This window comes from Colossoma macropomum, unplaced genomic scaffold (genome assembly GCF_904425465.1).
Source record: "Colossoma macropomum unplaced genomic scaffold, Colossoma_macropomum, whole genome shotgun sequence".
In the NCBI taxonomy this organism is placed as follows: domain Eukaryota; kingdom Metazoa; phylum Chordata; class Actinopteri; order Characiformes; family Serrasalmidae; genus Colossoma; species Colossoma macropomum.
In genome coordinates this window covers 39628745-39655128 of record NW_023494790.1, presented here as the reverse complement: position 1 = coordinate 39655128, position 26384 = coordinate 39628745, and the positions used below count along the sequence as shown (strand labels likewise).

At 39.6% G+C, this 26384-nt stretch overlaps 1 protein-coding gene across 2 annotated transcripts in view; it reads left to right on the top strand.

Moving 5' to 3' along the window:
• The first annotated feature begins 6090 nt into the window (after nucleotides 1-6090).
• Nucleotides 6091-26384, top strand: part of fam20a (FAM20A golgi associated secretory pathway pseudokinase) — a 30981-nt gene continuing 10687 nt past the window's right edge. Inside the window, exons 1-5 of one of the 2 annotated variants that reach the window (XM_036573361.1) lie at nucleotides 6095-7705; nucleotides 16162-16355; nucleotides 18356-18406; nucleotides 21907-21985; nucleotides 22091-22183. In XM_036573361.1, the coding sequence (XP_036429254.1) occupies nucleotides 7368-7705; nucleotides 16162-16355; nucleotides 18356-18406; nucleotides 21907-21985; nucleotides 22091-22183 (755 nt within the window). In that variant the 5' untranslated portion in view covers nucleotides 6095-7367. Of the gene's footprint in view, nucleotides 7706-16161; nucleotides 16356-18355; nucleotides 18407-21906; nucleotides 21986-22090; nucleotides 22184-26384 lie in introns of both variants that reach the window. The other variant, XM_036573362.1, reaches the window with a different exon arrangement.

The window sequence follows — 26384 nt, the reverse complement described above, 5'->3', positions numbered from 1 at the left end:
AGTGACACTGTTGTGGTGGTGGTGTGTTAGTGTGTGTTACGCTGGTACGAGTGGATCAGACACAGCAGTGCTTCTACAACCATCTTTTTTAAGTGTGCACTTAACTAGTTGTCTGTTTGTCTTCTTGTCAATTTATCTATCTATCTTATCTATCTATCTGCCTATCTGTCTGTCTGTCTATCTACCTCTCTGTCTGTCTGTCTGTATATCTGTCCCGATACCTACCCATCTGTCTGTCTGTCTGTTTACCTACCTGCTTGCCTGTCTGTCTGTCTATTTATTTATCTACCTGCCTGCATGTCTATAAATCTACCCTACCTACCCTCCAGTCTGTCTACTGATCTACAACCCCATTTCCAATAAAGTTGGGATGCTGTGCAAAATGTAAATAAAAACAAAATGCAATGATGTGCAAATCATCAAACTCTATATTTATTTGAACATACTACAAAGACAACATATCAAATGTTGAAACTGAGAAATTTTATTGTTTTTTGAAAAATATTTTCCCATTTTGAATTTAATGCCAACAACACGTTCCAAAAAAGTTGGGACGGGGGAACAAAAGGCTGATAAAGTTGTGTAACACTGAAAAACACCTGGTGGTTGATTGACAACAGGTCAGTAACATGATTGGGTATAAAAGAGCATCTCAGAGAGGCGGAGTCTTTCAGAAGTAAAGATGAGGAGGGGTTCACCACTCTGTGAAAGACTGCACAAGCAAATAGTGCAACAATCCAAGAAGAACGTTTCTCAATGTAAAATAGCAAAGAACTTCTGCTTTTCATCATCTACGGTACATAATATCATTAAAAGACTCAGAGAGTCTGGAGAAATCTCTGTATGTAAAGGTCAAGGCCAAAAACCAGTATTTGCTGGTCGTGATCTTTGGGCCCTCAGGCAGCACTGCATTAAAAACAGACATGATTCTGTAGTGGAAATCACTGCATGGGCTCAGAAACACTTCTGAAAACCACTGTCTGTGAAAACAGTTCATCACTGCATCCACAAATGCTTTTAAAACTCTAAAACACAAAGAAGAAACTGTACATAAACAGAATCCAGAAACGCTGCCTCCTTCTCTGGGCCTGAGCTCATTTAAAATGGACTGAGGTGAAGTGGAAAAGTGTCCTGTGGTCCGACGAATCAACATTTGAAATTCTTTTTGGAAATCATGGACACTGTGTCCTCTGGGCTAAAGACCACTCAGCTTGCTATCAGTGCACAGTTCAAAAGCCAGTATTCCTGATGGTATAGGGGGGCATTAGAGCAAATGGCATCAAACAAGAACAGGAAAACATTTCACATTCAAAACTACAGCAGTGTCTCCTCAGTTCCTAAACGCTTACAGAGTGTTGTTAAAGAAGAGGTGATGAAACACAGTGGTAAACAGGCCCCCGTCCTGACTTTTTTGGAACGTGTTGCTGCCATCAAATTCAAAATGGGCAAATACTTTTCTAGAAACAATAAAATTTCTCAGTTTCAGCATTTGATTTGTTGTCTTTGTAGTATTTTAAAAAAAATTTAGGATTTAAATGATTTGAAAATCATTGCATTTTGTTTTCATTTATATTTTGCACAGCATCCCAACTTTTTTGGAAATGGGGTTGTACTTACCTGTCTGTATATCTGTCCCCCTACCCACCTATCTGTCTGTCTGCTAATCTAACTACTTGTCTGTCTGTCTATTTATTTATCTGTCATCCTGCCTATGTGTCTGTCAATCTACCCTACCCACCTGTCTACCGATCTACTTACCTGTCTGTCTATCTCCATAGCTACCTACCTATCCACTGACCTGTCTGCATATATACCTACATTTCTATCTGCTTGTCTATCTGCCTACCAACCTGCATATCTGTCTGTCTGTATAACTGTCCCCTACCTACCAATCCATCTATCTGTCTGTCTACCTACTCATCTGTCTGTCTATCTACCTACCAACCTGTCTGTCAGTCTGTCTATCTACCTACCTATGAACCTGTCTGTCTACCTGGTTTTTACTGTCTATCTACTGATCTGTCTGTCTATCAATCTACCTACCTACCTGTCGCTCTTTCTTTTTTTTCTATTTGCCTGTCTGTTCATTGATCTACACTATATTGCCAAAAGTGTTCACTCACCCATCCAAATCATTGAATTCAGATGTTCCAATCACTTCCGTGGCCACAGGTGTATAAACCGAGCACCCAGGCCTGCAGACTGCTTCTACAGACATTAGAGAAAGAATGGGTCGCTCTCAGGAGCTCAGTGAACTCCAGCGTGGTACCATGATAGGAGGCCACCTGTGCAACAAGTCCAGTCATGAAATTTCCTCACTACTAAATATTCCACAGTCAGCTGTCAGTGGGATTATAACAAAGTGGAAGCGACTGGGAACGACAGCAACTCAGCCACGAAGTGGTCGGCCACGTAAAATGACAGAGCGGGTCAGCGGACGCTGAGGCGCATAGTGCGCAGAGGTCACCAACTTTCTGCGGAGTCAATCACTACAGACCTCCAAACTTCATGTGGCCGTCAGATCAGTTCAAGAACAGCGTAGAGAGCTTCATGGAATGGGTTTCCATGGCCGAGCAGCTGCACCCAAGCCTTACATCACCAAGCGCAATGCAAAGCGTCGAATGCAGTGGTGTAAAGCGCCGCTACTGGACTCTAGAGCAGTGGAGACGTGTTCTCTGGACTGACCGATCACGCTTCTCCGTCTGGCAATCCGATGGACGAGTCTGGGTTTGGCGGTTGCCAGGAGACGGTACTTGTCTGACTGCATTGTGCCGAGTGTAAAGTTTGGTAGAGGGGGGATTATGGTGTGGGGTTGTTTTTCAGGAGTTGGGCTCGGCCCCTTAGTTCCAGTAAAAGGAACTCTTAATGCTTCAGCACCAAGAGATTTTGGACAATTTCACGCTCCCAACTTTGTGGGAACCGTTTGGGGACGGCCCCTTCCTGTTCCAGCATGACTGCGCACCAGTGCACAAAGCAGCTCCATAAAGACATGGATGAGCAAGTTTGGTGTGGAAGAACTTGACTGGCCTGCACAGAGTCCTGACCTCAACCCAACAGAACACCTTTGGGATGAATTAGAGTGGAGATTGTGAGCCAGGCCTTCTCATCCATCATCAGTGTCTGACCTCACAAATGCGCTTCTGGAAGAATGGTCAGAAATTCCCATAAACACTCCTAACCCTTGTGGAAAGCCTTCCCAGAAGAGTTGAAGCTGTTATAGCTGCAAAGGGTGGGACATCATATTAAACCCTATGGATTAAGAATGGGATGTCACTCAAGTTCATATGCGTGTGAAGACAGACGAGCGAATACTTTTGGCAATATAGTGTATATACCTACCTAACAACATGTCTGTCTGTGTATCTACCTACCTACTGTCTGTCTGTCTGTTTATTGATCTTCCTACCTACCTACTTACCTACCTGTCTGTGTGTCTGCCTACCCCTATTTTTATCTATCTGTCTGTTTACTTCCCTGTCTGTCTGTTTACTTACCTGTCCGTCTGTCCATCTACTGATTTGTTGGTACTTACCTGTCTGTCTGTCTGTCTGTCTGTCTGCTAAATTTCTAAGCATTATAAGCTAATTTGTAGTATGAGACAGATATTATAAAGTCTGTTTTGGATCTGACAAAACCAGAAGATCTGGATTGTTTTGGTCATGGTGTTCAGCACCGGTCAGTGTTGATAGTTTTGGCAGCTGTTAAAAATGTCAAAATATTTGCCAGAGTTTTTAAAGTTTTTTAATGTGGGAAAAGTTTATTTTCGCTTTCTCTCCAAGATTCCTCCCGAAAGACAACTTCTGACATGCTGTTATGCGCTGGAAGAAATCCTGGAAACTGGAGCCCTCGCGCTCTGTAAATACTCCAAGAGCACAAACAGAGCGGAGTGAGGAGCGAACTGAAGCGCCTTCGCTCTGATGCTATCACTGACAGAGAGAGAGAGAGGGAGAGAGAAAACACTCGGAGCCCATTTTGTACTCAATCAAGGCTTGGAGCTGTCAGACGGCCTAAGCTTTTGCTAGCAGATGTCATAGATGGACCAGAAATTGGTTCTCTTAGAGGAAGTCCACTCCACCCACAGACCACCCTAACCCCCCACCCCACCCTACCCTGCCTGCTTTTAATCCCTGGAAAACTGCCAGCGATGAGTTCACAGCATAGTAGTAACAGACAGGGTGTTACCCAAACACACACATCTCCTGCTACACATCTGGAAACATCAACAACACGAACAGCTGCAGTGGCCATGCTGCGTTTCCCTGACGAGGACGCATTTCTTTTGATTTAACCACCGTCAGAGTTATTTGTCTGAAACGAAGCAGTTTGAAAATAGCATTGTGTTTGTGGAGCAGCATATTTGACTCTTTCTCTCGTATTTGGGGAAAAGAGCTGTATTTTGCAGTGGTTAAATATGGCATTGGGTTGGTGCTGCGTCTTCTCCCTTCATTCCTCAGTGATTTTTCCCTCCAAACGACAACAACACAACTCTAACTTTAAATGACTCTCTTTTAACTCCTTAAATGACTCTCTGAACTCTTTAAACGGCGCTCAGACTCAGAAAGTTATTGATTCGGAGCACTGCAGTGTTCTCAACTACCTATACGTAATAATAATATGTCCGACATGCATTGCATAAGTACCTGTGTGTAATATTAATAATGTCCCATACATGTTGTATATGTTATGTCTAAATATTTATATGCAATATGTCCATTCTAAATCATATGTATGTAAGTAAGTAATAATATGTCCTGTAAGTATTACATATATACAAATACTTATATATAATAATATATTATTATGCATGTATTATATTATTTTATACTAATATGATATTACTGTTACTATATACTAATATTAATTCATTAATTATTATGTCATATTGTCATAGATTTATATATATATTTATATATATAAAATGAAATGTGTAGTAATGCGATGTGTTATATATTCATACATATGCATATATATTCGTAAATGTACTTGTAATAATAACGTATGTATATTATATACAATCATAATCATAATTTGAAAATGCTTGTTGTCCTTAACATTGTGTGTAAATTTCATGATGAATGGACCAAAAGAAACGACCCAAAATGACTTGGAAAGAAGTCTGGTTCCATTGACTTAGATTAAAAGTAAAGTATGTTTTTTTCTTCTTCTGTAAAGTTACCATTTTGGAGATACGAGGTTTTCTTACAACAACAGCGATACACATAATATACACAGGTAGATACCCTCATATATATATATATATATATATATTGTGTGTGTGTGTCTACCGACATGTATTATGTTTATTATGTCCCTGTATGTAATTAATTAATATATATATATATATATATATATATATATATATATATATATATATATATATATATATATATCACTGTTGTTGGTTGATGCCTTGTGTCTCTAAAATGGTAACTTTACAGGAGAAGGAAAAAACATACTTTACTTTTAATGTAAGTCAATGGAACCAGAATTTTTCCCAAGTCATTTTGGGTCGTTTCTTTTAGTCCATTCATCATGAAATTTACACACAATGTTAAGGACAACAAGCATTTTCAAATTATGTCAAAAACTTAAAAACGCCAAAACTGGCGATACCAGGTTTTCTTCCAACAGCAGCGATATATTACATATATGTATCAATATGTAGTGATATGTCCCAATGTAGATATCTATAAGTAATAATAACATGTCCCATAGGCAGTATGTAAGCACCTATATGCTGTAGTATGTCTATGCCATAGTAATGTCTCATATGCATAATAGACATGTAAGTACCTATCTGTAATAATAATGATGTCCCATATTTACTTTAAGTTTAAAAGAGAAAGAAACATGGAGTTGGGTTTATACAGTCAGTGCTGTGAGTGCTGTGTTGTCCTGTTCTTCTCTGCTTTTGCTAGAAAGTCAGGCCAGTTTTGGTCCTGCAAAGGTACAAAAACAAGCACACACATACACGCAAACAAATATCAGATGTTGAAAAATATTACAGCAGGAGCTGTGCAGATGCAGTCTGGGAAATGCCTTCTGTATTTCCCATCCGGCTCTCCAGCATTCCGCAGCGATGCCACATTCAAATTTCAGCTGCTCCTCTCCAGCCGGCGCTCAAAGCAAGGGAAAGACGCCGCCGCTCTCCCTGTCATTTTCATGAGTGAAAACACAAGGTACGAGCGCCCGGCTCTCGAGAGACTGTGGGTCCTCCCTCTCTCCCTCTCTCCCTCTTTCTCTCTCTCTCCGTCTCTCTGTCACTCTCACTCTCTCGCGCCGTGACTGCGTGTGTTTGACCAGAGGCTGCGCCTACATGGGAAGTGAGAAGGTGCAGCTGGAGGAGCGCCCAGCAGCGAGAGAAGCGAGTCAGTCAGGAGAGAGCAGGAGAGCAGCCCTCAGCAGTGGCTCTAGAGAGAGAGAGAGAGCCACACTGACACTCACTGCCTTGCTCAACCACAGTCCAAATGTACAGCAGTCCAACAGAAGACCATCCTGGAGCTTTGGTGTGAGACATCCGGAATCCTGGTCCATTCCAAGCTGGAGGAATTTCACCGTATCTGGTCAAGGAAAAGAACCGAGCATGGCAGATGGACCTTCTAAGACCATCTTGATTCAGTAACAGGTGGGAAACAGATCAGCCTGAGATTGTCTCAGCACCTGAAGAACCCAGTATTGTGGACGATCTACTTTCTAAGACCATCTAAAGGCAGTAAGAAGTGCGGCCAGGTCAGCCTGAGATTTTTACCACCAGAAGAACCCAGCGTGGTGGATGATCTACCTTCCAAGAACATCTCAGCTGAATAACAAATGCTAGATTGTCTTTGCTCACAGAAGAACGCAGCGCAGTGGATGATCCACCTTCTAACACCATCTCAACTCAACAACGAGTGCAGTCAGGTCAGTCTGAGATTTTCACATCAGAAGAACCCATCATGGTGGAAGGCCTTCCTTCTGAAACATTCTGTTCCTGTGTGGTTCCCAACTAAAAAATAAGCGCAATCAGGTCAGCCTGAGATTTTTACCTCCAGAAGAACTCAATATGATCGATGGTCCACCTTCTAAGACCATCTAAATTCAGCAACAAGTGCAGTCAGGTCAGACTGAGGTTTTCACTGCCAGAAGAACCCATCGTGGTGGATGATCTATCTTCTAAGAGCATCTAAATGCAGTAACAAATCAGGTCAGTCTGAGATTTTCACATCAGAAGAACCCATCAAGTTGGATAGTTTACCTTCTAGGACCTTCTAAACTCAGCAACAAGTGCAATCAGGTCAGACTGAGGAACCCACTATGGTGGATGGTCTACCTTCTAAGACCATCTCAATTCAGTAGTAAGTGGGATTAAATCAAATCAGTCGGCCGCCATGCGACGGGACCGGTTCCTGCTGGCCGTCACTCTGACCACAGTCCTGGCAGCTGATGTCTATTTCGTGCTGCTGCCCAGGCTGAGAGCCTGGTATCACCTCTCCAGGAATGGCTGCACCTGCCAGGGGGTGAACGTTAGCATCGAGTATCGGGGACAAACTTTCCAAAAATGGACCTCAGGCAACAACGCCACCTCTGAACAGGAGTCCAAGCTGGAGAGGCTGTTCAGCCACCCTCTGTACAACATCCGCCTGCCGGAGCTCGCTCCAGACGAGAGGCTGCTGGAGGAGGAGGAGCTGATGGGGTATTACAGGAGGAAGGTGACCCGCTGGGAGAGGTGAGCACGTATTATGTTTTGTTGAAAGCAAATCGAAATTGATTTGAAATCAGTGCAGGTCGATTAATGTGACTCATCACAGAGTCAAATCACTCAGTATTTAAAAGTATGATGGACTGATGAGGAGCAGCTGCTGGTGCCACATATCTCTCACAACTACACTGTTAAAAATACAGTTCTTCAAGGGTTCTTTAGTGAGCGCACCGGTTCTATTTGGAACCATAAGTTCTATACAGAACCATTTGCATGATGGTTCTCTGCATGGTGAAATGGTTCTTCACATTGATGGAGAGTACGTTGAATGTTTTTTTGAAAACGGTTCTATATATTACCCCTTTTTGGTGCTATATAGATCCCTATACAACACACTTTCCATCAATGTGAAGAACAACTTTACCATGCAAACAACTATTAAAGCATGCAAATCATTCTGTATAGAACTTATGATTCTAGGTACTACCATTGCCTTTACTAAAGAACCCTTAAAGAACCATCTTTTCTAAGTGTGTAGGGCACAACTGATATATCAGTTGTCCGATAATATTGGCTGACATCAGGGACCCACAGTTTTATCGGTATCAGTGAAAATAGCGCAAACAACATATTGATAATTAGCTAATGAATGAATGAATTAATTAATTAACTTTTTTTGGGCTGGGAGTCCTCAATTCTTTTTAAATAAATAAATACTTATGATTTCTTGTATAACTGTGTTTTATCACCTGTCTGTAAAACACTTTGAGCTGCCACTGGTATGAAAAGTGCTATATAAATAAAAATTATTATTATTAAATTTTTATTATTATTTAAATAAATTGTTTGAAGTATTACTGCCATCCACTCCTCAGTCCATATATGGACACTAAGCTGCAAATACAGCCTGTTTTGAATCCATTTTCTTTACAGTGGTGGTGATAGGAACCAGGGGTCACCATGACTACAACACAAATATAGACATTTTATTTACTATCCAGAACCACCAGTGAACCTACACGAGTCTTCTGAGTGTGTATGGAATGTTGATGATGGGAAATAGTGGAAAATCTGAAATAAAAAATCTTACTGGGGATGTAAAAAAATATAAATTAAACTAAAAACTATCCATGTAGGAACTTTCTGTGAGGGAGCTTTTAGAGGTGGACGTCTGGTTCCTATCACCACCACTGTGAACAGTTCTTACTCAGCACATTTCTCTATAGCGTTTCACACCAAACCACTTTGAACCACTCTGCTTACATCTCAACCATTTCATTATGCAGAATTTTTGGAAAATCAGCATGATTCCCCTTTAATTGTGGTCACCACTGTTATGAATGAGACTCTCTCTGAGGGTCAGGCTCATCCTGTCATCAACAGCAGCTAAAAAAAATCCACTGCCTCTCCTAAAGTGCTCTCGCGTGTCCTTTCCAGCAGAAACAGAAAGATCTCACAGCTGCTCCTCCAGTCTGATGTCGCTCTTCAAGCCTTGCTGCGTTATGAATAAAGATAAAAAGTCCGTAAGAGGATTTGACCAGATCTTAGCCTGAGGGGGTTCGGATCAGGAATATGTAAATGACCTTCATGGCATGATATGATTCACAGCGGTTGAGGAGATCTGACGCTCCACTGTGCATGTGCACATAACACGGCAGCACAGAGCGTGAATGGCATGTTAGCATTTACAGTGCCTTCTGGCAAGAAAGCAGAGGCAGTGCCTTCTATCTGCACACTGGCTGTCAGAGTCATTTCGTGGGAGGTTTGATCATTTCCACTGTGGCTGCAGGCTAAATGACAACAGCCTGGACTTGAGCTCTCACAGAATGTCAGGAAAGACATACGTCCTTCTGAAAAGACAGTATAAGTGTTAGAGGCAGGTTTACCTTATCGTGAGGCAATATCAGGGAACAAAACCTTGTATCTCCATTTTTATTGTTTTTCAGTTTTTGACATAATTTGAAAATGCCTGTTGCTCTTCACATTGTTTGTAAATTTCATGGTGAATGGACAAACAGAAATGACACAAAATGACTTGGAAAAACATCTGGTTCCATTGATTTACATTAAAAGTAAAGTAGTTTTTTTCCTTCTCCTGTAAAGTTACCATTTTGGAGATACGAGGTTTTGTTCTGACAGCAGCGACGTAGTGAGGACACTCCAAAATATAATAAGCAGTGGTGAGACGCGACTTATTCGCATTCAGTTTGTGCCGTAAATGACAAAACTACAAGAAAAAACGCCTAACACATAATTTCCGCTAGCGTCCCTATGGGATTCTAGTTGTATGTTAGCGCTACGCTAACAGCTACTTGCATTAGCACTTTTTGCTTGTTCTAGATGAAACATGGACGTTTGAAGCTTGTGAAATACGTTTATTTGAAGGTTGTAACAGACATTAATGTACTTATCGTAAAGCAGCACAGCAAAAAAAAAAAAAACATAGAAACCATTTAAAGTTTCTGCTGGTTCCTGGTGGTGTCCAACAGTCTCTAATGGTATTATATGTTTTTCTGATGGTTTGGTGTCGCAGTGTGAAGGACTCTAAAGTTGCAACAGGTGTTCTGGGACTGATTAAAGATGGATTTGATGGTTCCTAACAGTATCTAAAGGTGTTCTACAGGAATCTAGTGGTCTCTAATGGTAAGCCAATTCCCATTAGAAAGCAAAACCATCAGGTTTTAATGTTAAAGGTTTCTAATGTTCTTTTTTCAGCAGGGTGGAAAGTGAGCCTCTGCTAATATTTAGTGGATAATATGATTAGCATTGACGAACCATGACTATTAGAGTTCAATTTGGGCCATAAATGACAAAACTCTAACAAAAAAACACAACAGCTCTACAATAATGCTAATTTCTGTTAGCATCCCTATGGGATTCAGATAGTATGCTAGATCTAAGCTAATGGCTACTCACATTAGTGTTTTTTTTCCTGTTCTAGATTAAACACTGGCATTTGGAGCTTGTAAAAGTCATTCCGTGTGTTTTATCTGAATCTTGTAACAGACATTATCATATATCTGAGCTTGTATCAGTTTTACAGTGACTCTATCAGTAGAGTGATAGACAGAGCTGTCGCCACTGTTGAACATTCCTAACAACTAACCAGAACACTGCTTAGACTATGTCTCGTATTCACAGTCAGTGACGTATCTAGAACCTCTAGAAGGACTAGAGTGATAGATAGAGCTGTCGCCGCTGTTTTCCATTCCTAACAACTAACTGGAACACTGCTTAGACTACAACTCATATTTACAATCAGTGACGTATCTAGAACCTCCAGAAGGACTAGAGTGATAGATAGAGCTGTCTGCCGCTGTTTTCCATTCCTAACAACTAACTGGAACACTGCTTAGACTACAACTCATATTTACAATCAGTGATGTATCTAGAACCTCCAGAAGGACTAGAGTGATAGATTGAGATGCTGCCTCTGTTTTACATTCCTAACAACTAACCGGAACACTGCTTAGACTACAACTCGTACTTACAATCAGTGATGTATCTAGAACCTCCAGAAGGACTAGAGTGATAGATAGAGCTGCCATGCTGTTTTCCATTCCTAACAACTAACCAGAACCTGCTTAGACTATGACTCTAATTCACAGTCTGTGACCTATCTAGAACCTCCAGAAGGACTAGAGTGATAGATAGAGTTGCCGTCGCTGTTTTACATTCCTAACAACTAACCGGAACACTGCTTAGACTACGACTCATATGCACAGTCAGTGATGTATCTAGAACCTCCGGAAGGACTAGAGTGATAGACAGAGCTGCCATACATTATTGTATATCTGAGCTTGTGTGTATCAGTGTTACAGTGACTCTTTCAGTAAAGAGTTCTGACATAGAGCTGCCACCACTGTTTTACATTCCTAACAACTAACCAGAACCTGCTTAGACTACGGCTCATATTCACAGTCAGTGACGTATCTAGAACTTCCAGAAGGACATTTTTCTCACGGAATTGGTTCCACCCAGTGTAAATCAGAGTGTGATTGGTTGATTCTGTCACTTCCTAATTATGTTGGTAGTTAATCTAAAGTGTAAGGCCTTCAGTCCAGCTCCTGACGTCCTGACCAATGGGAGAGCAGCTTGGCTGTATCTACCCAGATACTACAATCCTGATTGGATCATTTTCCCTCAGGTGTTTGAAGACTTTAATCCTTTTGTTTTCAACTGAAACTTAACAAAGAAATAAAAGCATAATTTCAGTGTTACAGAGTTTAAATTCAAGCCTGATTCTATTAAATAAAATGTAACAAAACATGACAGATGTACTTTTCACAGGAAACATTAGGCTTTGGGTAAGAAGCCCTTGAAATTCCCCCTCTGAGAATGAAAAATATATATTTTTAGGATATTACGTTTCTGTGTGGGAATCTTAGTTAACTTTGCACAAAGCAAAGAAAAGAAAAAGTGAAATTTACACAGTTTCTGACGCTGTACGACACCGTTATCTATAAACAAGGACTAAAGTACGGATACAATTCAGCAATTAACCGTTTTAGATATTCAGTGTACTTTTGCCCAAACTCTGCAAACTAAACATGTCTTGTCTGATCACCTGCATTTCTGTTAAGGTGGGAAAACTGTGTTTAAACGTGATTAAAATGTTTCTTTATTAGCAAAATTTAGAGTTTAACACTGAAAGAGACCGAGTACAGCTGTGACTGGAACAGTCCTGACTGGATCAGAGGTCTAAAATCATGAGGTCGAGTCAGCTTTGCCCACCTCGGACCACCTCTATTTCGGGTCGTGTTGTGCAACCTCTCTCCGGCGTGTGGTCTGTGGCTTCCCTGAGGTCAGCTTCACTGATTGTGAGGGGCAGCTGTGGAAGGCAATAATCACCTCGTTAGGAATCCGTCATCAATCAGCCCACTATTTACATACGACTATGTACACTGCGCAGCGAGGACGTCAATATGACGGTGCAGGACAAACAAACCTCACCATGTCCCGGTCCACTCAGGCCAATCATGACACAGACCAGCCCACCTTAAACTGTATTCTCACAGCAAAAGAAGAGCTGACAGCAGATTCAGCCACTTCCTTCATCTCTGAAAACAGCTACTAGCTAGCTAAAGGCTAACTTAGTGGAGAAATGCTACACTGTAAATTATCGCCAGGATTTTACAATATTTCACACTATTTTTACAGGAAAATACTGTTCATTTTTTGTGAAATCAGCTTTTCTAAAGATATTTTATGTAATAACAGAGCAAATTACTGTGGAGTTGACATTGTAGCATATAACATTATGAGATATGACAACAGCTGAAACATTTTAATAAAAACAATTCATGTTTTTCATGTTTTGGAGTTTTAAAGGCTTTTAAAGTTTTATTTGCTTGTTCATTTGTTTGTTGACAAAGACTGTTCATTTGCATGGCCAAATATAAGTTCTTAGTCATGTTTATGCAAATTAATAGCAAAGTTAAAATTTCATTTCTGAACATTGCTAATAGCAAACAATGCTCTAGCTAACAGCTAACCTTTAAGAAAGAGCAATGAAAGGCTAACAGCAGAGAAATGCTAGCTAACCGCTGTGCTAAGATTAGCTTTTCTGGAATTTTAAACTTTTACTTTCCTTATTTTCTACTCTTATTTGAAACCAAACTGGCCAGTTAGTGATAAAATGAAAACTGAAGGAAGCTTTATATCGAAAATGGCTAAAAATGGCTAAAAATAAACACCAGCTAAGTCTGCTATGTTAGCTAAAGTTCAGGCTCATCTCATCACTAACAAAGTACAATCAGCAAAAAGCTTTACTTCAGGAGAAGCTGCTGACTGAACCAAAACATAGACGTGGTTCATGTTTAGTCTGTCTGTGTGTTCTTGGGTTTACATGTGTGGGTTTATATACACCGATCAGGCATAACATCACGACCACCTCCTTGTTTCTGCGCTCATTGTCCATTTTATCAGCTCCACTTACTATATAGGTGCACTTTGTAGTTCTACAGTTACAGACTGTAGTCCATCTGTTTCTCTGATACTTTGTTAGCCCCCTTTTACCCTGTTCTTCAGTGGTCAGGACCCCCATGGACCCTCACAGAGCAGGTACTATTTGGGTGGTGGATCATTCTCAGCACTGCAGTAACACTGTTAGTGTGTGTTGTGCTGCTACGAGTGGATCAGACACAGCAGTGCTGCTGGAGTTTTTAAACACTGTGTCCACTCACTGTCCAGTCTATTAAACACTCCTACCTTGTTGGCCCACCTCGTAGATGTAAAGTCAGAGACGATAGCTCATCTGCTGCTGCACAGTTTGTGTTGGTCATCCTCTAGTCCTTCATCAGTGGTCACAAGATGCTGCCCACAGGACGCTGTTGGCTGGATATTTTTGGTTGATGGACTATTCTCAGTCCAGCAGTGACACTGAGGTGTTTAAAACTCCAGCAGCACTGCTGTGTCTGATCCGCTCAGACCAGCACAACACACACTAACACACCACCACCACATCGGTGTTACTGCAGTGCTGAGAATGACCCACCACCCAAATAGTACCTGCTCTGTGAGGGTCCATGGGGGTCCTGACCACTGAAGAACAGGGTAAAAGGGGGCTAACAAAGTATCAGAGAAACAGATGGACTACAGTCTGTAACTGTAGAACTACAAAGTGCACCTATATAGTAAGTGGAGCTGATAAAATGGACAATGAGTGTAGAAACAAGGAGGTGGTCAGAATGTTATGCCTGATCGGTGTATATATATACATATAGATATAATGTTAGCGTTCCACCAGGAGTTCTTTTCCCACTTCAGCAAATCCGAGTTTTACCCCAGAGGGACTGTACGTCTCGCTGCTTAAAATAAGCTTGATAAGCAACTGATTAAAGAACATTCAGGCTTTTAGGAGGTGGTTTTGTGGACTGGCTCGTGTGGGAGACAGCAGCACTGCTTCTATTTTCCTAGATTTTTGGCTTTCTGCAGCACAAACAGAGGCACTGGTTTGCGGAGGTCACGCTGACAGCTTTTGAGGTCGACTAGCAAATATTTGCGGCCTGATGGATCAATACTGTGATATGATAGTGCAAAGTTCGCCAGGAAGCAGCTCAACTTTACGATTTACACATCTACAAATATCCAAAAGAGTGAAAGATAAAAAAGAGCATAAGTTAAAAGAGATGTGGCTCATTTATTCTAATCACAAGGCCTGTTTTGTATATTGTTATGCTGATGTTTTGGGCATTCTGGCCTAAAACTAGAGTTTAATGTGTTATTTGTTGTGTATTCTGTATTGGGCCTTTAAAGGCTCTTCATATAAACATGATCCTCATATGTTTCATATCTAAATGCTCCGTTATCTTCATCACTACTTTCCAAAACCGCTGCAGCAGCTTCAGCAGCTGTAAACTCTCTGCACGCCGTTTCACATGAGTCTCCGATGTGGACTGAATGAAGGGTTTCCGGCGTGATGGTCAGTCCTTAGTGATTTCCTGAGTGTCCATTGGTCAGTTCCACACAGAATGTAGATGGACACACCAATCCACCAGTTCCACACGGTGAGAGGCAGATGACGTGTATCTCAGCCCCTCTTCATAGGCTCATAACTCTGGATGTGAGTCTCATATGATCTTGTGATAAGATGGAATGGAAAGGGCGACTCTACAGATTCAGGAAGTGTTTGAACTGGATTTCTGTGCTGGATCATCACAAAGATACAGACACAGATATAGAAACAGAGGATTTGATGCGTGAGTGAGTTCATGGACCCCAGAGGATTAAAGCCATAAAAACTTTATAAGTGGATCTCAGAGAGGAAAAAAAAAAAAAATGTAGACTGTGGATGCTTTAAAATAAAGTATGTATATTGACCTCAAATTCCCAGAGGCCTTAGAATATGAGTGTACCAACACTTTAGTCTCAAGACAGCTGGAATTGAGAATATTAACACTTCAGATCATTCTGCCTGTGAAGACTTGTTCACACTAAAGCACCAGGCAATCTACTCAGAACTTCTCCAGCAGCTGCTGCAATTTTCACCAACTCCTTTTCTTCTGTAATGAAGGTGTTAATAGTGAGTCTGTGCTGCGGTAACAGCCTCTACTCTTCTGGGAAGGCTCTAGATGTTGAACGTGCTGTGAGGACTTGACTGAGCATTAGTGAGGTCAGGTGCTGATGTTGGATGGTCGGTTCTGGGTCAGTCCAACTCATCCCAAAGGTATTGGATGGAGCTCCATCACTCCAGAGAACACAGTTCCATTGCTCCACAGCCCAGTGCTGGGGGGCTTTATACCCCTCTAGGCACTGGGCACATTGAGACCATAGGCTCATGTGCAGCTGCTCCAGAGTGTCCCATTCTATTGGTCAGTGCTCTTCTATGGAGATTATACAAGCTGTGTCAGCAGTGGTTGACCTTAAAACAGCTGAATTCACTTATCAGGACTGTCTGGATACTTTTGGACAGATACTGTATGTAACAATGCATAATACCCGAATCATGTATTGGCTGTTAAAGTTCATGACCTCCTTCACAGGCAGCAGAAGTTGTATGTCGAAGCCGCCGCAGCGTCCAACATCTCCATTCCCGAGCAACCTGTGACCTTTGACCCTAATGCTAGCTGGCTGAAATTCCACTTGGGTATTAACCGCTACGCCCTGTACTCCAGAGATGACCGCAGCATCGACAGGCTACTGCATGACATGCAGAGCGCAAACATCATCAGTGCAGGTGACTGTTTACCTGGAACAGCCCTTCATTCATAAACATGCTGGAAATACAAATATAGATACTGTAACAATAACAATCATAACACAATAGTGTGCTATTATAATCTAATATAATCTAATAATCTCTCATGTCTCTTAATCTAGTAATCTATTATAGTGAAACAGCGTTCTGTTAGAATCTGTTATCATCTAATAACCTATTATGTCTATTCATTTCATAATCCATTATGAGCAAATAGTGTGCTATTATAATCTGTTATAATCTAATAATCTATCATGTCGATTAGTCTAGAATCAAATAGGGTCCTTTATAATCTATTAGAATCTAATAATTTATCAGGTCTATTACTCTAGTAACATGTAATTCAGTAGTGTGCAATTATTATCTACTATAATCTAATAATCTATCAGGTCTATTATTCTAGTAATCTATTATAATCAAATAATGTGCAATTATAATCTAATAACCTATAATCTCTATCAATCTAATAATCTTTTATAATCAAATATTGTTCTATTTTTTAATCTGATACAATCTAATAATCTACCATGCCTGTTAATCTGGTAATCTATAGTCAAACATTGTGCTATTATAATCTGTTAAAACCTAATAATCTATCATGTCTATGAGCCTAGGGGTCTAGAATCAAATAGGGTTCTTTATAATCTATTGTAGTCTAATAATCTATCAGGTCTATTACTCTAGTAAAATGTAATTCAAGAGTGTTCTATAATAATCTATTATAATCTAATAATCTATCAGGTCTATTATTCTAGTAATCGATTATCATTAAATAGTGTGTTATTATAATCTGTTATAATCTAATAATCTATCATTTCTATCAATCTGGTAATCTATAATCAAATAGTGTTCTATTATAATCTATTATAATCTAATAACCTATAATTTCTATCAATCTAATAATCTATTTTAATCAAATAGTGTTCTATTTTTGAATCTATTACAATCTAATAATCTACCATACCTGTTAATCTAGTAATCTGTAGTAAAATATTGTGCTATTATAATCTATTATAATCTAATAATTTATCACATCTATTAGTCTAGGAGTCTAGAATTAAATAGGGTCCTTTGTAATCTATTAGAATCTAATCATCGTTCAGGTCTATTATTCTAGTAATCTATTATAATTAAATGTTGTGCTATTATAATCTATTATAATCTAATAATCTATCATTTCTATAAATCTAGTAATCTATAATCAAATAGTGTGCTATTATAATCTATTATAATCTATTATAATCTAATAACCTATAATTTCTACCAATCTAATATTCTGTTATAATCAAATAGTGTTCTATTTTTTAATCTATTACAATCTACTAATCTATCATGCCTGTTAATTTGGTAATCTATAGTCAAATATTGTGCTATTCTAATCTGTTAAAACCTAATAATCTATCATGTCTATTATTCTAGTAATCTATTATAATAAAATAGTGTGCTCTTATAATCTATTATAATCTAATAACCTATTATGTCTCTTCATCTAGTAATCTATAATCAAATATTGTGCTGTTATAATCTATTATAATGCAATAGCCTTTAATCTGTATCAACCTAAAAATCTATTGTAATCAAATAGTGTGCTTTTCTGTGCTATTAGCATCTATTATTATCTAATAACTTATCATGTCTATTGATTTATTAATCTATAATGAAATGCTGTGCTATTATAGTCTATTATGATCTAATGTAGCTGTTGAGGCTTTTGTGTAATTGTCAGTTAATTCTATGTTTTGTCCTTGTTTCCTGAATAATTTGTACTGAATGGCTGTTTCATAAAATAAATGTGGGGGGTCTCTGACTTCTGCACAGTGCTGTAAGTGTGTATTCGGCTCAGTGTCTGATCTGCAGCGTCTGACAGACTGCAGGCGCTTTAAGCAGGTGATGGCAGAGGCGTGAGACTGAATGAGACTGATGAGTTCAGGGATTCTGTGTCTGAGGAACGAAAGTCTGACAGGCTTCATCTCTTTTAGATTACACTCAGGACGAGAAGGCCTTAAAGGGAGCCTGCGACTGCTCACAGGGTACGTCATCATCTTTTATTATTCTGACTCAATACTCTTTATTTCACAGCAGAAACCTCTCCTCAGCTCCTTTTTACATCTCTAAACAAACATTTGCCCCAAATACTGTTAATTACCATTTGATTTGCCAATCTTAAAGGGAAACTCCACTGATTTTCAAAATTCCTGAATTAATTAAACGGTTAAGATGTAAATTCAGCGTCATTCAGAGTGGTTTGGTGTGAAATGCTCTGTTCTAGAGAAACTTACAGAGTCAGAATTGTTCACAGTGGTGGTGATAGGAACCAGACGTCCACCTCTAAAAGCTCCCTCACAGAAAGTTACTACATAAAATGGTTATGAATTCACTGCCTGATGACTGAGACACTGTTTTATGATAGTTTTGAGTAGATTTTGGCCTTAAACTCCATCCATGGTGGAGGGATACATAATATGCAGGGTGCTGTGAGGCAAAATAGTCCCCAAAGAAAACTTATTATTTCAGATTTTCCACTGTTTTCCATCATCAACATTCCATATAAACTCAGAAGACTCGTGTAGGTTCACTGGTGGTTCTGGATAGTAAATAAAATGGCTATATTTGTGTTGTAGTCATGGCGACCCACACATCAAACTACTGTGAGTGACTTTGTAGTAACTGAATAATACAGGAATTTGAAAAAATGGGTGGAATTACCCTTTCAGATTAAGACTTTGTTGCCTGAAGGTTGGCCAAAAGAAAAAATAAATAAAAAGCACTATTTTTGTTTTCAGTGGCGGTGGTGAGAATCTCGCCGCTGGGTTTGTGGAGACTGATATTATGGCACTGCACTGTATTATAGCAGCTACTGAACTGAGCCACAGAAACCGTATGGCTGCAAACACATGCCTGTAAAAGAGTTATTTAGCTCTGGATTCAGGGTACATGGAGTTCTGCCATTCACTCCTCAATCCATACAGTCCGAAATATATACACTGTATGGACAAAAGTATTGGGACACCTACACATCACACCTACAGGAGCTTTTATGAATATAGAAAAAGTATGTAAATATAGGGCAGCTTTACCTAATAAAGTGGCCAGGAAGTGTATACATAGTGGTGTAATTTAATTGGTATTTTTTTAGAAAAACCCCGTTGTAACTGTTTATTTAAATAAGTACCTGCTATTCCACTCAATTTGTCTGAATTGTGTGCAAGATTTGCATACTTTGTTTAGGCAGTTAATGCAATTGTTTCTAAAAGATTTGTGGTGTAATCAATTCATTTATGCTTACCTGTGAAACAGGTAACTTTTCAAGACATGATACAGTATGTAGTGGCTTAATATATGATAATACATATTACTTTCTTAGAACGGTGGCAGATTATTGATTGATCAGCTATGTTCACCTGTGTTGTGCTTGTTCTCTGCTTTGCTTGAGACTAGTTGTACCTAATACAACAAATATTCTTATGTTAGCTCAACTAAATATTTTAGTGCTGACAGATATCAATCAGTAAAACTAGTAATTAATGGACGTTGAGCGAACACACACACACACACACACACACACACACACACACACGCACACACACATCTTCTAAGCCGCTTATCCTTCTGGGTCATGGGGGGAGCTGGAGCCTATCCCATTCTAAATCCATTGGCATTAATATGGAGTTGGTCCCCCTTTGCAGCTCTAACAGCTTCCACTCTTCTGGGAAGCTTCTACAAGATGTTGGAGAGAGTCTGTGGGAATTTTTGCTCAGCACTGCAGTAACACTGATGTGGTGGTGGTGTGTTAGTGTGTGTTGCGCTGGTCTGAGTGGATCAGACACAGTACCTGCTCTGTGAGGGTCCATGGGGGTCCTGACCACTGAAGAGCAGGGTAAAAGGGGGCTAACAAAGTATCAGAGAAACAGATGGACTACAGTCTGTAACTGTAGAACTACAAAGTGCACCTATATAGTAAGTGGAGCTGATAAAATGGACAATGAGTGTAGAAAAAGGTCAGATGTTATGCCTGATGGGTGTGTATGTGTGCTTTCACAGTAAAATCATTTTAAAAAACAATGAAATATCGAAACACAGAGCTTTAGTCTGTAGGAAGTGAGGCTGCATCCCTGTCCCTCATGGCCACATGGTGAGCAGTTAGATCCCATTGTTTTGAAGTAAATGTGTCCCAAAGTCTGAAAATCAGTGTGGAACATTAGGAAATCGTCATATTTTCTGCAGTTCAGCACTTTTGTAGTGTTTTAATGTAAAATATGATGATTTTCTGTGTGAACAGCTGTTCAAAGCTGTGTTTGCTGGTCTGTACTGGCTGAGTTTCTCAGCTCAAAATGAGCTAAAATTGTCACTGAAACAGTGACAGAGTTGAATGTTCAGTCAGTAGTTGTAATAAAATAAACATAATTAAGGGTTTAGAGTCACTCAAAGCAAAAGGATTTTAGTCTGAAGTCCAAGATCAGTTAAAAGTCCTGAATATGTTTCAGCTCTGACTTTGACCCAGTTCAGTAGAAGCAAAACAGGCTGTTTTGGTTCACAAACCCACACAAATGTTATGAATGTTATAAGTGGAGCTCGAGAGTAAAAGAAGAAAAAGAAGGGAATATTTCATGCTTATGTGGCTAAGAATGAATTAAAGTTAACACACACTAGTTAGCATTGCATAATTGGTCTTAACGTATTCTGACTAGCTTTAGCTCGTTAGCTTCTTCATCCGAGGTGCTGTATGTGTTTAAACTCTCCTCTTTGCAGCTGCGACGTTCTGCTGCTGCGCTTGAATGTGCGTGACTTTCGCGCCGATTCGTGAGTCACCTGTTTTGAAGCTTGGAAACAAACTATTAAAACGGGTCTGAGAGATGCTAAAAGAAGGCTCCCACGTTGTGGTTTAGGGTTGGAGGCAGCTTTCCATGGTATGCCACAACCTCAGACAAAGAAAAAGAAACCACCAATTGAGCACAGGGCACACCAAGCACCAGTTTTAAACACACCATCTATAATTAAGCTATCGCTGCCAAGAACCTGCACTCAGTCCAAAACAGAGCAGTTTAAACCCCTGACGCTCTCACACGTGATCCCAGCACAGGCACATAAGAGACGCTGCACATCCAGAGCTTCTTCTGAAATGAAGGTGTTAGTAGTGAGTCTGTGCTGCAGTAACAGCCTCTACTCTTCTGGGAAGGCTCTAGATGTTGAACATTGCTGTGAGGATTTGATTGAGCATTAGTGAGGTCAGGTACTGATGTTGGATGGTCAGTTCTGGGTCACTCCAACTCATTCCAAAGGTATTGGATGGAGCTCCATCACTCCAGAGAACACAGTTCCACTGCTCCACAGCCCAGTGCTGGGGGGCTTTATACCCTATATCTAGCCCATGCTTGGCTTTGGACATGGAGACCTTAGGATCATGTGCAGCTGATTCATGTTCTATTAAGTTATATTGAGTTTAATAAATAAAGGTTGGTCTCTAGCACTGTAAACATGAAAAACAGACACCAGTGAATGACAACGGACACGAAAAATCCTTTTTCCTCAGTGGTCAAGCCGAGTGGTCATCACCTGAAGCTGGCACTGAAGTTGCAAGACTTTGGGAAAGCTATGTTTAAGCCTATGAGGTAAGCTATAACAATGACTATAACTATAACTACAACAATACTACTTAGTGGATCATCAGTTGGTGTTTGAGGGCACGCCCAAAATGATTGTGTCTGGTTTTTCAGACAGGAGCGACACGAGGAGACACCTGAGGACTTCTTTTATTTCGTTGACTTCCAGAGACACAATGCTGAGATTGCATCTTTCCATCTGGACAGGTTCAGTGTTCATTTTCTCATTATGACTGTGAATATCGTTGCTGCCGCATCTTCGATTATAACGTTTGCATAATTTGAAAATTTCAGCTGCCATTTCAACGTTTCATGATGAATAGACCGACAGAAATGCTCCAAAATTACTTAGAATAAATGAACCTGAATCTTTTTTGAATATTTTTAGGGCTGTACAGTATATCGTTCCCTATGTCTGCCTTCCCAATACTTATCCCACTGAAGTTCAATATGCAGATGAGACTTTAAGCAATCACTGACTGTTTTGTTGTGTGCTGTGGGTGTCCTGACCAACCACATTTGTATTGGAGAAATCAAGACATTCAAGACATTCAATCAAACAAACAACTGACTTTAGTAAAAACAGTGCAGGTCAGTCTCAAGGGCTCACTTGTGTATTCTCACTATACTGCAAGGCAATCGTAGGCAGCATATGTTGCTCTGAAACATGTAGATATCTTCCAGTGTTAATGTTGCTTTCTCAGATGTGCAGGTTGCCCACTAATACCCCCCACATCATGATAGATGCTAGATTTTGAACTCAACAATCTGGATGGTCCTTTTCTTATTTGGCCTGGAGAACACAAAGTCCATTATTTCCATAAACAATCCGAAAGGTCGACTTTTCAGACCACAATACACGTTTCCACTGAGTATCACTCCATTTCAGATGAGCTTGAGCCCAGAGAAGTCGGCGGCGTTTTTTTGGAGGTTGTCGATATATGGCTTGTGCTGTGCTTAGTACAGTTTTAACTTTCATTTGAGGATGCAGCGATGAACAGTGTTTGTTGACAACGGTTTGTCAAAGCATTCCTGAGTCCATGCAACGAAATCCATCACAGAAGCGTGCCAGTTTTTGATGCAGTGCCATCTGAGGGGTCAACGGTCATTCTCTGGATTCTTTGAATCTTTTAATGATATTCTGCAATGTAGAGGGTGAAATACTTAAAATCCTTTCAATCGCTTTGTGGAACGTTGTTCCTAAACTGTTGGTAATTGTTATTAGGTTAAATGGTGAGCTTTGACCGGTCCTCACTTATAAACCAGTCAGCCTTTCCTGGGTGCTCATTTTATATCCAAGCATGATTGCTTTGATCACCAGTTTAAGGTGTTTTTTGAACATTTTACAACGTTTCTAGTCTTAAATTGTTCCCATGCCACCTTTTTTTGATGTTGCGGTCATCACCTTCAGAATGAGCATATAGTTATAAAAACACAATGAAGTTGATAAGATAAAACATTACATATCCAGAATGCTTTTGTACTCTTTTCATTTAAATGCAGGTCAAAATGGATTTGCATGTCACTGCTTTCTGGTTTTAAATTGCATTTCATATAGTTTTTTTGGAAGTGAGGTTTGTATATTGCTTTTTAAATATCACAATATTTACTGCAAAAATAGATAAAACATCGCAAAGTGACTTTTCCTCCAACATTCCCCAGAGGCCAGTCTGTTTTTTCCAAGCTAATTCCAGGGAGCATTTCTCACCCAGGGCAGAATGAGCAGCTGAAACAGGAGCCTAATTTACAGCATGTTGTTTTAAGATAGACCTGTAGAAGTTGGAGGCTGAACCGTCAGATGCTGGCAGCAGTCTCTGAAATGAGCAGTTATACAAAAGAACCTCCCCTATAATGAATGTTTTTCCCTCTCGCTGTGTAGTCTACGCAGGAGATCCTCCTAAAGGTGTGCGATAAACATAGAACCATGAGCTGCACAAACGCCAGACCACCCACACTCCTGTTTTGATCTCCCACTGTGGAAAACAAACACTCGCTGAAGCTCAGAGCTGAAGTTAGTTTCTTATTCGCCAGCATCTTATTAGCCTTTTCCATTCCACCTTAAATAGTGCTGTAGTTACATTAGTGCTAAAATGTTTGTGAACCCTGAATTCTAAATATATGTGACCTAAAGTGACCCAAACAAGTTATATCTATAAATGAAGAGACCTCAATAAAATAAATAACACAAAACAATTACTTAGTTTTTCACTCTTTTGTTGAACAAAGTGATCCAAACTTAAACTGACCTTTCGATCTCTTCAAAATTCCTACATAATTAAATGGTTAAAATATAAACAGAGTCGTTCAGAGCGGTTTGGTGTGAAACGCTCTGTTCTAGAGAAACTTACTGACTCAGAATTGTTCACAGTGGTGGTGATAGGAACCAGATGTCCAAAGCATTCAAAGGGGAATTTCCTCTGGTTTCTCAAGATTTCTGGATAATTCAATCATTGGGACATAAATAAAGTCATTCAGTAGTTTACTGTCCAAAACCACCAGTGAACTCAGTTTCATGCACAAACTTTCTCAAACATGCATTTAACAGGCATTTAAATTCTGTTTATAATGTGCACAATACCAAAAAACAGTAACATTTTGTCAACAGCTCAGTGTTCCAACATTTAAACAATCAAGAAAAAAGATCATTTACAAGTGTTTAAAACACCAAAAAACGTAATTAAAATAATGTTTACACCCTTTTAACTCATTTGCCCATCATGTCCCATAATGGTGTGCAGTGTAGCTCACCATTAACCTTGCCGTAATTATATAATAGAATATGTCATAAAATGACTTCCACAATAAAATGTTGAATACCATGTTAACTGCTGTAAAATCCTGGCAATAATTAAGACTAAGTTACGTATGTGTTTACGGTTGTTTTCTTCCAGCAAGAGCCTCCATCTGTAGACCTTCAGGCCCTGATGTTGTCCTAATTTCCTAATACAATCCAGAATTCATAGTAAGATCAAATGCTGGCAAGCTGTCCTGGACCAATGCCAGCAAAACAGCCCCACAGCATGATACTACCACCACCATGTTTCACAGTCGGGATGATGTTCTCATTGCTGGAATGCAATATTAATTTCTCGCCAGCATAATGTGTCTCATTTAAGTGATAAATTCTGTTTTTGCCTCATTGGTTTAAACAGAGAACAATGTTCCTGGAGAGTACGGCTTTAATTATAATACTAGCTGTAATTGTAATTATCCTCTATACTAAACTAATCCTTCTGGAGGTTCATGTACTTTTTGCCAAAAAAACATTTAAATTTATGAAATGTTATTTAATTGGTTGCTTTATTTGTTTGCTGTTGGGTCCTCTTTATCTATTGTCATTGTCATTTTACATTTTCAGACTTATGCAGAAGTTCACAGGGTTCACAGACTTAGCATCACCCACTTTATTTAAGGTGGAATGGATAGTTCGAATGAGAAGCTGGCGGATAGGGAGTCAACCTTAGCCTCGCCTTTAAAGCTACAGGTAGACACAGATCATAGTTCCCGACGCTCTGCGGAGAGAAAACACTGAGCGCTAAATGATTTGCACAATATCTTAAGCATGTTGAGACATAAAGCTTCACTATGACTTGCCACTAAAGCCCATCTCAGAGCAGCTTATTGTGCGAGAGTTGCACCACTGCAGTGAGACAGTCTAAGCAGACGAGGCGTGATTGGACTTGAGACAGAGCTTTCATTATGAAAGTGAGTAATTATGGGGGGTGGGGAGGGAGGATCACCTGCGGCCTGTATCTCACTCACAGTCAGCTTAAAAGTGGAGCCTCGAGGAAAATACATGATGTGGGGCATATTATCAGAGTGTCTATTGTAGTTTAAGTTTTCGTGTCACACTTTTCGTCATCTTTTTGAAACTGCTGCTCATTCAGAGAGCGCTAGTTTGTTTTAAAGGGCCTGTATCATGGAAGATGAAGTTTTTATTTCAAGCAAAATGAAATAAAAGTATGCAAATGTCATTGAAGTTTCAGAACGTGTTTGAAATTCACTGCTTTTGTGATGTCACAAAAAAAACACATTTGCATATCAGTGCTGTCTGAACAACCTCGCATCTCCAAAATGGTAACTTTACAGGAGAATGAAAAAACCTACTCTACTTTTAATGTAAATCAATGGAACCAGACTTCTTTTTGGGTTGTTTCTTTTGGTCCATTTATCATGAAATTTTCACACAATGTAAAGAGCAACAGGCATTTTCAAATTATTTCAAAAGATGGAGATACAAGGTTTCATTCTGACAGCAACTAATTATCTGAGATTAAAAAAAGTACAGCAGTGCGATTTGATAGTTACACAAGAATTTTTTTTAATTACAACTAAACTCAACAAAGAACACTAGTCTTTTGGCCTAATGAATTACAATTAAAGGGACCAGTATCCTACATATTTAATA